This window comes from Stenella coeruleoalba, assembly GCF_951394435.1.
Source record: "Stenella coeruleoalba genome assembly, chromosome: 5".
NCBI lineage: Eukaryota > Metazoa > Chordata > Mammalia > Artiodactyla > Delphinidae > Stenella > Stenella coeruleoalba.
Window position 1 is genome coordinate 61,054,198 of NC_137150.1, and position 13,767 is coordinate 61,067,964.

General features: G+C 40.1%; 1 protein-coding gene across 1 annotated transcript in view; it reads right to left on the bottom strand.

Moving 5' to 3' along the window:
• MCF2L2 (MCF.2 cell line derived transforming sequence-like 2) overlaps positions 1 to 13,767 on the bottom strand; it is a 219,612-nt gene that overhangs the window by 138,681 nt on the left and 67,164 nt on the right. Inside the window, exons 6-7 of the mRNA XM_079921832.1 lie at positions 3,534 to 3,650; positions 652 to 801 (exon numbers count right to left, since the gene is read on the bottom strand). Of these exons, the coding sequence (XP_079777958.1) occupies positions 652 to 801; positions 3,534 to 3,650 (267 nt within the window). The remainder of the gene's footprint in view (positions 1 to 651; positions 802 to 3,533; positions 3,651 to 13,767) is intronic.

The following is a 13,767-nucleotide window of genomic DNA, read 5'->3' on the forward strand; positions in this document are numbered from 1 at the left end:
ACCCAGCCAGTAAGCCCTGAGAAGACTTCCCTTTACTGCATGGCCTAAAAGAATCTGCCAAGCTGCCTTCCCAGCAGGTTCTGACATGTTTTTATGAATCCTTCAGTAGATGCCTCTCCTTAAACCCAGTTCAGAGCACCTTTCATAGTTCTCTTTCTCATATTGGTCCCCAAATAAAAAGACACATCCCTGAGAGAGTGAAGCAATAAATCAGCTTACTAGTCTGGCCCAAAACTTCACAACAGCCTCAGGAAAGCTTATGCTTCAAAAGCCGACTCCCATCTCTCCCTCCCTTCCTCCCTGCAATTTCAGCCCATTGTATCTTGTTCTGTCCCGAGAAGATCATAGGAGTGTGGACCTTGAAGGGATGTTCACACACCTTGTCTCACCAGCACAAAGCTGGAATGAGTTCCCTTTTAAGGGGCTGCTTCTCACAACCTGCAAACATTTCACATGTACTACCCAGTCATTAAGAGATTTTCCTCTTTACACACTGCCTATCTAGAAGATTAAAGGTGATTAGTGGCTGCCAAGTTACTGGAGAAGTGGGAACAAGAGGGCCTAACTTTTAATTCTGCTCCCAGCACTCTCCAGGAAGCTGACCATCTGCCAGCACATAGGCTGGCCTCTGAGAGATTACTGACCACTCACCTGCAACTTGCCCTGCTGCCTTGTGTGGGACATGAGAAGGTCTTCAGAGGATGACATGCTTCTGGGCAGTTCTGTTGCGGCTAGGCAGGCCCCAAAAGTCTGGAGCATCTGAGCAGTGCTCTTCAACGCCAGAGCAAAGTTTTCAATGGCCTGGAAGTTCAGACAATCATAACAGTGTGGAGGGATTAACATTCACCAATATGCTCTCTCAATAGGACAGGAGAACTATTTCCTGAGTATATGAAATAGGCCATGCATTGTACTTTGTGCTATACATTTGTCTGTCATCTCAATAATCTAGAGTGGAAGGCATTTTACCTCCATTTCATAGAAGAGGGAACTGAAGCTCTAGCAGGTCAAGTAAATTGGCCAAGATCATATTACTAGGACAGTAAGGAAGGAAAGAAGGCAGGATTCAACCAATGGTTGTTCTATTTTTTCAGGAGTTTTCTGAGGATCAAAAGGAATGGCAAATTTGAAAGGATCTTGGGCACAGATGAGTACCTTACAAATGTAACAGTAAGAACTAAGAGAATCAGGTGTAAAGCCTGGAAATGTCATCCTAGAAATAGGGGAAAGCCAAAGCCTTCCTGTGGCGAGTCCAATTAACAAAATAACTTGATTCCATGTGTCTGATTAGTGATTATTAGTAATTGGTGATTATTAGTAATCACTAATGGGAAATTGTACAGAGGACCTGCCCCTAATAGAGTGATTCAGAAAAGCTTGGCCTTAGTCTTGGCTCTGCCACTGCTTGACCATATGACCTTAGATAAATCACCTCTTTACTCTGTAAAGCCCGTGAACCACAACTACTGAAGCCTGCACGCCTAGAGCCCGTGCTCTGCAACAAGAGAAGCCCGTGCACCGCAAGGAAGAGTAGCCCCAGTTCGCCGCAACTATCTCTGCCCACGCACAGCAACGAGGACCCAATGCAGCCAAAAATAATAAATAAATAAATAAATAAAATTTATAAACACAACCAAAAAGAAAACATTACACTCTAAAACAGGTGAATTCTCCTACTTAATCAAATGTAGTTGAGGTGTTTGTTCATCAGTAAATTTTTTTAAAATAAATAAATTTATTTATTTACTTTTGGCTGCATTGGGTCTTCACTGCTGTGTGCATGTTTTCTCTAGTGCAGAGAGTGGGGGTACTTTTTGTTGCGGTGTGTGGGCTTTTCATTGCGGTGGCTTCTCTTGTTGCAGAGCATGGGCTCTAAGCATGCAGGCTTCAGTAGTTGTGGCGCACGGGCTTAGCTGCTCCACAGCATGTGGGATCTTCCCGGACCAGGGCTCAAACCCATGTCCCCTACATTGGCAGGTGGATTCTTAACCACTGCGGCACCAGGGACATCCTCATCAGTAAATGTTGAACAACATGTTTCCAAAGTGAGTAGATAGAGAGGTGTGCTGACACTGCAAGGTGTTTTCAGGATGGTGAAAGCAGCTTCTGATTTTGCATAGAAAACCTAATCTTCTCAAGGGTATGGGGCTAGGAGAGCAGGGAAAGGGGAATGACAACTTTATATAGACAAACATTATTTGCTGAGTTTCAATCTCACTTTTTCCTTAATATTCCTGACCCTTCTAGTTTAGCATAATAACCATCACTACGACTAAGTAGGAAAAAGTAAAATACTATATTTCAGATGCTTTCATAGACATTATATCACTTATTCTGCATATCAAACCTTCAGGTAGCTTTTGTTAGTCCAAGGTTTCCTACCATTGGCACTACTGATATGTTGGTCCAGATAATTCTTTATTGTGGGGGGCTGTCTAGTGCATTATAAGATGTTTAGCAGGGGCTTCCCTGGTGGCACAGTGGTTGAGAGTCCGTCTGCCGATGCAGGGGACACGGGCTCGTGCCCCGGTCCGGGAAGATCCCACATGCCGCGGACGTGGCTGAGCCCGTGAGCCATGACGGCTGAGCCTGCGCGTCCGGAGCCTGTGCTCCGCAACGGAAGAGGCCACAACAGTGAGAAGCCGCATACCGCAAAAACAAACAAACAAACAAAAAACCAAATAGAAACATATTAGGGCTTCCCTGGTGGCACAGTGGTTGAGAGTCCGCCTACTAATGCAGGGGACACGGGTTCATGCCCCGGTCCGGGAGGATCCCACGTGCTGCGGAGCGGCTGGGCCCGTGGGCCGTGGCCGCTGGGCCTGCGCATCCGGAGCCTGTGCTCCGCGACGGGAGAGGCCGCAGCGGTGAGAGGACCACGTACCGCAAAAAAAAAAAAAAAAAAAAAGATATTTAGCAGCATCCTTGGCTCCTACCCAGGATACGCCAGTAACACCCCTCTCCCCAAGTTATGACTATAAAAAACATCTATCTGAAGACATCAATAAATGTCCTCTGCGGGAAAAATTGCCCCAAGCTGAGAACCACTGTGTTAGTTGCAGGGGAGAAAACAAACTCAAGAGAGGTTTAGTAACTCCCCTGAGCTCAGATAAGAAGCAATGGTGGCAACATTTCAATGCAGCTTCTTCTGACTTGGTCGGTTTCAATCTGTCTGTACACTAGAATCATCTGGGGACTTTTGTGACCCACTAATGCCTGAGACCCATCCTAGATCAAGTAAATTAAATTCTCTGACGTATAGCAGGGTATTTTGCAAACTCCCCAGGTGCACCCTAAATCAAGTCCCCCAAAACCCCCATACCATAAAATGAGCCAAGGCGAAGGTAATCAGCAAGAGAAGCCCTAGCTTTTATCCTTGCACCTTGTCTCTCCCCCAGCCTGTTGCTTAGAAAACCCAACCTTCCCGATGTTAGGCAGTCACGGGCAATGACTGCCCAACAGTTGATCTCTAGGTCTCCTGTCTCTAGAAAACCAGGAGGGACACTGAAAAGGGCACATAAATTGGTACTTACAGTTCGATGATTTATCCACTGACTGTGGTGATATTCCAAAGTTCCCCCTAAGTCCTCTGTCAGTTGGCTTTTGTCGATGTAGTGATGAAGGTCAGAAATGGAGTTTAACATAACGATCTAAAACAGAAAAAAACCAATATATTACTCACAGATAATTAAGTAGCTCATCTAGATTCTACTGTTATTTAATTTAAAAATTTGTTTTATTTTTTGGCTGCTCCATGCAGCATGCAGGATCTTAGTTCCCCCAGGGACCGAACCCATATCCCCTGTGCGGACAGGGGACATGGAAGCGAAGAGTCTCAACCACTGGACCACCACAGAAGTCCCTACTGTTGTTTAAATAGTACTTCAACTTTGCCTAATCAGGCATTTATATCCAAAGATGGTTACTTCAACCAGTAAGTAACTCTTTCCATTTTCCCCCTTTGAGTGAGGAAGAGCAGTGTTGAACAGCCTGCAACAAAACAGTGACTTGAATCAGTGAGCTCAGTTCTAAGCTGCCTAGAAGTCAGGTCTTGCTTTAGGTAAATTTTTGTCAAAAGTTCCCAGGCTAAAGTATACCCTTCAGCCACCAAAAGCAAACGCTGTACTGAGACCTAAAAATCTGCAATGAAAATTCAAATAAAAGGTGGGCTGGTGAATATCAAAATAAAATTAGGACACAAGGACCTACTGAGGAGTATGGACTGAGAAGATTCACTACACTGATGCCCCTTCTGTGAGGGATGGTGATATACCCCCAACTTATCTCATGTGGAGAAAGTCTGGAGGTGATTGTGAGTGGGTTTTCATAAATTAACAAGCCTGCTGATGAACAAATGCCCAGACATCTAGAGGCGGATGACATACTCCAATCTGTCCCTTTCTACTCCACTGCAGTGGTCCTGCCCAGGGAGCAGTCCCAGCTCTCTGTAGCAGGGACAATATCATACCCCTACTCACTCTCATCTCTGAAACACACCCCCCTTGTAGCCTTTAACTGATGACTTTATATTTCTTCAGTCATTGATTATTTTGACCTGTGAGTATAATAAACTTCTTCCTGCAAAGCCTGCCCCTCATTTCTTCCTGTGGCAGCACTGACTTTACCATGTCATATCCAACATGTACATTCTTAGAACAGATTCTTGGTCAGAGGACATGAGAATATAGGCTTTTTTCTATTTATATAGTTTTAGTCAAGTGATAAATTTGGGATGAAAAGAATAGAAGTTAGACCCCCAAAGTCTTCAGGTAAAACAAAACTGACTGACTCATTCAACATATCTGTATTGAACTTCTAATAATGGCCAGGCTCTGAGGGATAAAAGTAAGCACAAAAAGCCCTGCGTTCAAGGAACTTAAGTTTAGTGGGATTTGATTTTACATATCACTATGTTAACCTTGTCAGGCTCCATGTTCCATGCCTTTCTCCTTCACTTATGGAAAGGAGTTTGGGAATTTTAAAATTTATTTTTATAACATAAGAGAAGGGGGAAAAACAAACAAACAAACAAACCTGAATCCATCTCTGTCTTTCCCTCCTAAAATTTTTTTTTAATAAATGTATTTTATTTATTTTTGGCTGCATTGGGTCTTCGTTGCTGTGCACGGGCTTTCTCTAGTTGTGGTGAGCGGGGGCTACTCTTTGCTGTGGTGCACAGGCTTCTCATTGCGGTGGCTTCTCTTGTTGCAGAGCATGGGCTCTAGGCACGCGGGCTTCACTAGTTGTGGCTCGCAGGCTCTAGAGTGCAGGCTCAGTAGTTATGGCACACGGGCTTAGTTGCTCCACGGCATGTGGGATATTTCCGGACCAGGGCTTGAATCCGTGTCCCCTGCATTGGCAGGTGGATTCTTAACCACTGTGCCACCAGGCAAGTCCCTTTACTCTTATTCTTGAAATTTTTCTATGAGTTGAAAATTATTTCCAACTCAACGAAAAATAAAACCAAAAATATATTAGAAACTTTTCTATATCACTATAGATTTATCTTATTTTTCTTCTGTTTTTCATTTCTCAATTGAGATATAATTTACATAAATAAAATGCACAGATTTTAAGGGTACAGTTCAATTCATTTTGACAAATGTATACACACATGTACACTTTTTAACCAAGATATAGAACATTTCCTCAGAAAGTTCTCCTAGGCCTCCTTCTGGTCTCCACTATCTCCACCCCCAACAGCAGCCACTGTTTTAATTGTCTATCACCATAGCTTAGTTTTGCCTCTTCTTGAACTTTATATAAAAAGAATCACAGAATATATAAACTTCAGGGTCTAGATTCTTTCTTCCAAGAGAATATTTCTGAGATAAATGCATGTTGTTGCATGTTCAGTACTTCACTCCTTCTTTATTGCTTAATATTATTCCTTTACATAAATATGCCACAATTTCTTTATCTATTCATCTGTTATTGCAAATGTGTTTTCATTTCTCTTGGGTGGGTCATGGGGCAGGTATATGTTTAACTTCGTAAAAAATTGCCAACTGTTTCCACCATGGTTGTACCACACCGTACCACTTTTGATGGTTGCATAATATTTAACTGACTGGGTAGACCATAATTTATTTAACCAGCTCCCTGTTGTTGGGCATTACTTTTTTCCCAATCATTTACTATTACAAACAATTTGGTAATGAATATAATTATATATGCAGCTTTCTGTATGTGCGTGAGGTACCTGCAGAATAACTCCTATAGGTAGGTCAGAGAGTATGTACATTTTAATTTTTGATAAACACCGTCAATCAGTCTTTCATATTGGTCATTACCAACTTCATTCCTAACAACAAAGTATGCAAATGCTTGTTTGCCTCATATCTCTGCCAAAGTTAGAGGTAAAAAAAAATTTTTTAACATCTTTATTGGAGTATAATTGCTTTACAATGGTGTGTTAGTTTCTGCTTTATAACAAAGTGAATCAGTTATACATATACATATATCCCCATAGCTCTTCCCTCTTGCATCTCCCTCCCGGCCACCCTCCCTATCCCACCCCTCTACGTTGTCACAAAGCACTGAGCTGATCTCCCTGTGCTATGCGGCTGCTTCCCACTAGCTATTTTACGTTTGGTAGTATATATATGTCCATGCCACTCTCTCACTTTGTCCCAGCTTACCCTTCCTCCTCCCCATATCCTCAAGTCCACTCTCTAGTAGGTTTCCGTCTTTATTCCTGTCTTGCCCCTAGGTTCCTCATAACCTTTTTTTTTTTAGATTCCATATACATGTGTTAGCATACTGTATTTGTTTTTCTCTTTCTGACTTACTTCACTCTGTAGGACAGACTCTAGGTCCATCCACCTCATGACAAATAACTCAATTTCATTTCTTTTAATGGCTGAGTAATATTTCATTGTATATATGTGCCACATCTTCTTTACCCATTCATCTGTTGATGGACATTTAGGTTGCTTCCATGTCCTGGCTATTGTATATAAAGCTGCAATGAACATTGTGGTACATGGCTCTTTTTGAATTACGGTTTTCTCAGGGTATATGCCCAGTAGTGGGATTCCTGGGTTGTATGGTAGTTCTATTTTTAGATTTTAAGGAATCTCCATACTATTCTCCATAGTGGCTGCATCAATTTACATTCCCACTAACAGAGCAAGAGGGTTCCCTTTTCTCCACACCCTCTCCAGCATTTATTCTTTGTATATTTTTTTGATGATGGCCATTCTGACGGGTGTGAGATGATATCTCATTGTAATTTTGATTTGCATTTATCTAATGATTAATGATGTTGAGCATTCTTTCATGTGTTTGTTGGCAGTCTGTATATCTTCTTTGGAGAAATGTCTGTTTAGGTCTTCTGCCCACTTTTGGATTGGGTTGCTTGTTTTTCTGATATTGAGCTGCATGAGCTGCTTGTAAATTTTGGAGATTAATCCTTTGTCAGTTGCTTCATTTGCAAATATTTTCTCCCATTCTGAGGGTTGTCTTTTGGTCTTGTTTATGGTTTCCTTTGCTGTGCAAAAGCTTTGAAGTTTCATGAGGTCCCATTTGTTTATTTTTGTTTTTACTTCCATTTCTCTAGGAAGTGGGTCAAAAAAGATCTTGCTGTGATTTATGTCATAGAGTGTTCTGCCTATGTTTTCCTCTAAGAGTTTAATAGTGTCTGGCCTTCATTTAGGTCTTTAATCCATTTTGAGTTTATTTTTGATTATGGTGTTAGGGAGTGTTCTAATTTCATTCTATTACATGTAGGTGTCCAGTTTTCCCAGCACCACTTATTGAAGAGGCTGTCCTTTCTCCACTGTATATTCTTGCCTCCTTTATCAAAGATAAGGTGACCATATGTGCGTGGGTTTATCTCTGGGCTTTCTATCCTGTTCCATTGATCTATCTTTCTGTTTTTGTGCCAGTACCATACTGTCTTGATAACTGTAGCTTTGTAGTATACTCTGAAGTCAGGGAGCCTGATTCCTCCAGCTGTTTTACTTTCTCAAGATTGCTTTGGCTCTTTGGGGTCTTTTGTGTCTCCATACTAATTTTAAGATTTTTCTGTTCTAGTTCTGTGAAAAATGCCAGTGGTAGTTTGACAGGGATTGCACTGAATCTGTAGATTGCTTGGGGTAGTAGAGTCATTTTCACAATGTTGATTCTTCCAATCCAAGAACATGGTATATCTCTCCATCTATTTGTATCATCTTTAATGTCTTTCACCAGTGTCTTATAATTTTCTGCATACAGGTCTTTTGTCTCCTTAGGTAGGTTTATTCCTAGATATTTTATTCTTTTTGTTGCAATGGTAAATGGGAGTGTTTTCTTAATTTCACTTTCAGATTTTCCATCATTAGTGTATAGGAATGCCAGAGATTTCTGTGCATTAATTTTGTATCCTGCAACTTTACCAAATTCATTGATTAGCTCTAGTAGTTTTCTGGTAGCATCTTTAGGATTCTCTATGTAGAGTATCATGTCATCTACAAACAGTGACAGCTTTACTTCTTCTTTCCTGATTTGGATTCCTTTTATTTCTTTCTCTTCTCTGATTGCTGTGGCTAAAACTTCCAAAACTATGTTGAATAATAGTGGTGAGAGTGGGCAACCTTGTCTTGTTCCTGAGCTTAGTGGAAATGCTTTCAGTTTTTCACCATTGAGGACGATGTTGGCTGTGGGTTTGTCATATATGGCCTTTATTATGCTGAGGTAAGTTCCCTCTATGACTAGTTTCTGGAGGGTTTTTATCATAAATGGGTGTTGAATTTTGTCAAAAGCTTTCTCTGCAACTATTGAGATGATCATATGGTTTTTCTCCTTCAGTTTGTTAATATGGTGTATCACATTGATTGATTTGTGTATATTGAAGAATCCTTGCATTCCTGGGATAAACCCCACTTGATCATGGTGTTTGATCCTTTTAATGTGCTGTTGGATTCTGTTTGCCAGTATGTTGTTAAGGATTTTTGCATCTATGTTCATCAGTGATATTGGCCTGTAGTTTTCTTTCTTTGTGACATTTTTCTCTGGTTTTGGTATCAGGGTGATGGTGGCCTCATATAATGAGTTTGGGAGTGTTCCTCCCTCTGCTATATTTTGGAAGAGTTTGACAAGGATAGGTGTTAGCTTTTCTCTAAATGTTTGATAGAATTCACCTGTGAAGCCACCTGGTCCTGGGCTTTTGTTTGTTGGAAGATTTTTAATCACATTTTCAATTTCAGTGCTTGTGATTGGTCTGTTCATATTTTCTACTTCTTTCTGGTTCAGTGTTGGAAGGTTGTGCATTTCTAAGAATTTGTCCATTTCTTCCAGGTTGTCCATTTTATTGGCATAGAGTTGCTTGTAGTAATCTCTCATGATTCTTTGTATTTCTGCAGGGTCAGTTGTTACTTCTTCTTTTTTTTTTTTTTTTTTTAACATCTTTATTGGAGTATAACTGCTTTACAATGGTATGTTAGTTTCAGTTTCACAACAAAATGAATCAGTTATATATATACATATATTCCCATATCTCTTCCCGCTTGCGTCTCCCTCCCTCCCACCCTCCCTATCCCACCCCTCCAGGCGGTCACAAAGCACCGAGCTGATCTCCCTGTGCTACGCGGCTGCTTCCCACTAGCTATCTACCTTACGTTTGGTAGTGTATATATGTCCATGCCTCTTTATCGCTTTGTCACCGTTTACCCTTCCCCCTCCCCATAGTCTCAAGTCCATTCTCTAGTAAGTCTGTGTCTTTATTGCTGTTTCACCCCTAGGTTTTTCATGACATTTTTTTTTTTTAAATTCCATATATATGTGTTAGCATACGGTATTTGTCTCTCTCTTTCTGACTTACTTCACTCTGTATGACAGACTCTAGGTCTATCCACCTCATTACAAATAGCTCAATTTCGTCTCTTTTTATGGCTGAGTAATATTCCATTGTATATATGTGCCACATCTTCTTTATCCATTCATCCGATGATGGACACTTAGGTTGTTTCCATCTCTGGGCTATTGTAAATAGAGCTGCAATGAACATTTTGGTACATGACTCTTTTTGAATTATGGTTTTCTCAGGGTATATGCCCAGTAGTGGGATTGCTGGGTCATATGGTAGTTCTATTTGTAGCTTTTTAAGGAACCTCCATACTGTTCTCCACAGTGGCTGTATCAATTTACATTCCCACCAACAGTGCAAGAGGGTTCCCTTTTCTCCACACCCTCTCCAGCATTTATTGTTTCTAGATTTTTTGATGATGGCCATTCTGACTGGTGTGAGATGATATCTCATTGTAGTTTTGATTTGCATTTCTCTAATGATTAGTGATGTTGAGCATTCTTTCATGTGTTTGTTGGCACTCTGTATATCTTCTTTGGAGAAATGTCTATTTAGGTCTTCTGCCCATTTTTGGATTGGGTTGTTTGTTTTTCTGTTATTAAGCTGCATGAGCTGCTTATAAATTTTGGAGATTAATCCTTTGTCAGTTGCTTCATTTGCAAATATTTTCTCCCATTCTGAGGGTTGTCTTTTGGTCTTCTTTATGGTTTCCTTTGCTGTGCAAAAGCTTTTAAGTTTCATTAGGTCCCATTTGTTTACTTTTGTTTTTATTTCCATTTCTCTAGGAGGTGGGTCAAAAAGGACCTTGCTGTGATTTATGTCATAGAGTGTTCTGCCTATGTTTTCCTCTAAGAGTTTGATAGTTTCTGGCCTTACATTTAGGTCTTTAATCCATTTTGAGCTTATTTTTGTGTATGGTGTTAGGGAGTGATCTAATCTCATACTTTTACATGTACCTGTCCAGTTTTCCCAGCACCACTTATTGAATAGGCTGTCCTTTCTCCACTGTACATTTCTGCCTCCTTTGTCAAAGATAAGGTGACCATATGTGCGTGGGTTTATCTCTGGGCTTTCTATCCTGTTCCATTGATCTATCTTTCTGTTTTTGTGCCAGTACCATACCGTCTTGATAACTGTAGCTTTGTAGTATAGTCTGAAGTCAGGGAGCCTGATTCCTCCACTTCCTTCTTTCGTTCTCAAGATTGCTTTGGCTATTCAGGGTCTTTTGTGTTTCCATACAAATTGTGAAATTTTTTGTTCTAGTTCTGTGAAAAATGCCAGTGGTAGTTTGATAGGGATTGCATTGAATCTATAGATTGCTTTGGGTAGTAGAGTCATTTTCACAATGTTGATTCTTCCAATCCAAGAACATGGTATATCTCTCCATCTATTTGTATCATCTTTAATTTCTTTCATCAGTGTCTTATAATTTTCTGCATACAGATCTTTTGTCTCCTTAGGTAGGTTTATTCCTAGATATTTTATTCTTTTTGCTGCAATGGTAAATGGGAGTGTTTTCTTGATTTCACTTTCAGATTTTTCATCATTAGTATATAGGAATGCCAGAGATTTCTGTGCATTAATTTTGTATCCTGCCACTTTACCAAATTCATTGATTAGCTCTAGTAGTTTTCTGGTAGCATCTTTAGGGTTCTCTATGTATAGGATCATGTCATCTACAAACAGTGACAGCTTTACTTCTTCTTTTCCGATTTGGATTCCTTTTATTTCCTTTTCTTCTCTGATTGCTGTGGCTAAAACTCCCAAAACTATGTTGAATAAGAGTGGTGAGAGTGGGCAACCTTGTCTTGTTCCTGAGCTTAGTGGAAATGCTTTCAGTTTTTCACCATTGAGGATGATGTTTGCTGTGGGCTTGTCATATATGGCCTTTATTGTGTTGAGGAAAGTTCCCTCTATGCCTACTTTCTGCAGGGTTTTTATCATAAATGGGTGTTGAATTTTGTCAAAAGCTTTCTCTGCATCTATTGAGATGATCATATGGTTTTTCTCCTTCAGTTTGTTAATATGGTTTATCACATTGATAGATTTGCGTATATTGAAGAATCCTTGCATTCCTGGAATAAACCCCACCTGATCATGGTGTATGATCCTTTTAATGTGCTGTTGGATTCTGTTTGCTAGTATTTTGTTGAGGATTTTTGCATCTATGTTCATCAGTGATATTGGCCTGTAGTTTTCTTTCTTTGTGACATTTTTCTCTGGTTTTGGTATCAGGGTGATGGTGGCCTCGTATAATGAGTTTGGGAGTGTTCCTCCCTCTGCTATATTTTGGAAGAGTTTGAGAAGTATAGGTGTTAGCTCTTCTCTAAATGTTTGATAGAATTCGCCTGTGAAGCCATCTGGTCCTGGGCTTTTGTTTGTTGGAAGATTTTTAATCACAGTTTCAATTTCAGTGCTTGTGATTGGTCTGTTCATATTTTCTATTTCTTCCTGATTCAGTGTTGGCAGGTTGTGCATTTCTAAGAATTTGTCCATTTCTTCCAGATTGTCCATTTTATTGGCATAGAGTTGCTTGTAGTAATCTCTCATGATCTCTTTTATTTCTGCAGTGTCAGTTGTTACCTCTCCTTTTTCATTTCTAATTCTATTGATTTGAGTCTTCTCCCTTTTTTTCTTGATGAGTCTGGCTAATGGTTTATCAATTTTGTTTATCTTCTCAAAGAACCAGCTTTTAGTTTTATTGATCTTTGCTACAGTTTTCTTCATTTCTTTTTCATTTATTTCTGATCTGATCTTTATGATTTCTTTCCTTCTGCTAACTTGGGGTTTTTTTTTTTGTTTTTCTTTCTCTAATTGCTTTAGGTGTTAAGGTTAGGTTGTTTATTTCAGATGTTTCTTGTTTCTTAAGGTAGGATTGTATTGCTATAAACTTCCTTCTTAGAACTGCTTTTGCTGCATCCCATAGTTTTTGGATCGTCGTGTTTTCATTGTCATTTGTCTCTAGGTATTTTGTTTTTTTTTTTGGTGGTACGCGGGCCTCTCACTGTTGTGGCCTCTCCCGTTGCGGAGCAACAGGCTCCTGACGCACAGGCTCAGCGGCAGTGGCTCACGGGCCCAGCTGCTCCGCGGCATGTGGGATCTTCCCAGACCGGGGCACGAACCTGTGTCCCCTGCATCGGCAGGCGGACTCTCAACCACTGCGCCACCAGGGAAGCCCTCTAGGTATTTTTTGATTTCCTCTTTGATTTCTTCAGTTATCTCTTGGTTATTAAGTAGTGTATTGTTTAGCCTCCATGTGTTTGTATTTTTTACAGATCTTTTCCTGTAATTGATACCTAGACTCATAGCATTGTGGTCGGAAAAGATACTTGATATGATTTCAATTTTCTTAAATTTACCAAGGCTTGATTTGTGACCCAAGATATGATCTATCCTGGAGACTGTTCCACGTGCACTTGAGAAGAAAGTGTATTCTGTTGTTTTTGGGTGGAATGTCCTATAAATATCAATTAAGTCCATCTTGTTTAATGTAGCATTTAGAGCTTGTGTTTCCTTATTTATTTTCATTTTGGATGATCTGTCCATTGGTGAAAGTTGGGTGTTAAAGGCCCCTACTACGATCGTGTTACTGTCGATTTCCCCTTTTATGGCTGTTAGTACTTGACTTATGTATTGAGGTGGTCCTATGTTGGGTACATAAATATTTACAATTGTTATATCTTCTTCTTGGATTGATCCCTTGATCATTAGGTAGTGTCCCTCTTTGTCCCTTGTAATAGTCTTTGTTTTAAAGTCTATTTTGTCTGATACTAGAATTGCTATGCCAGCTTTCTTTTGATTTCCATTTGCCTGAAAAAGAACATCTTTTTCTGTCCCCTCACTTTCAGTCTGTATGTGTCCCTAGGTCTGAAGTGGGTCTCTTGTAGGCAACATATATATGGGTCTTGTTTTTGTATCCATTCAGCCAGTCTATGTCTTTTGGTGGGAGCATTTAATCCATTTACATTTAAGGTAATTAT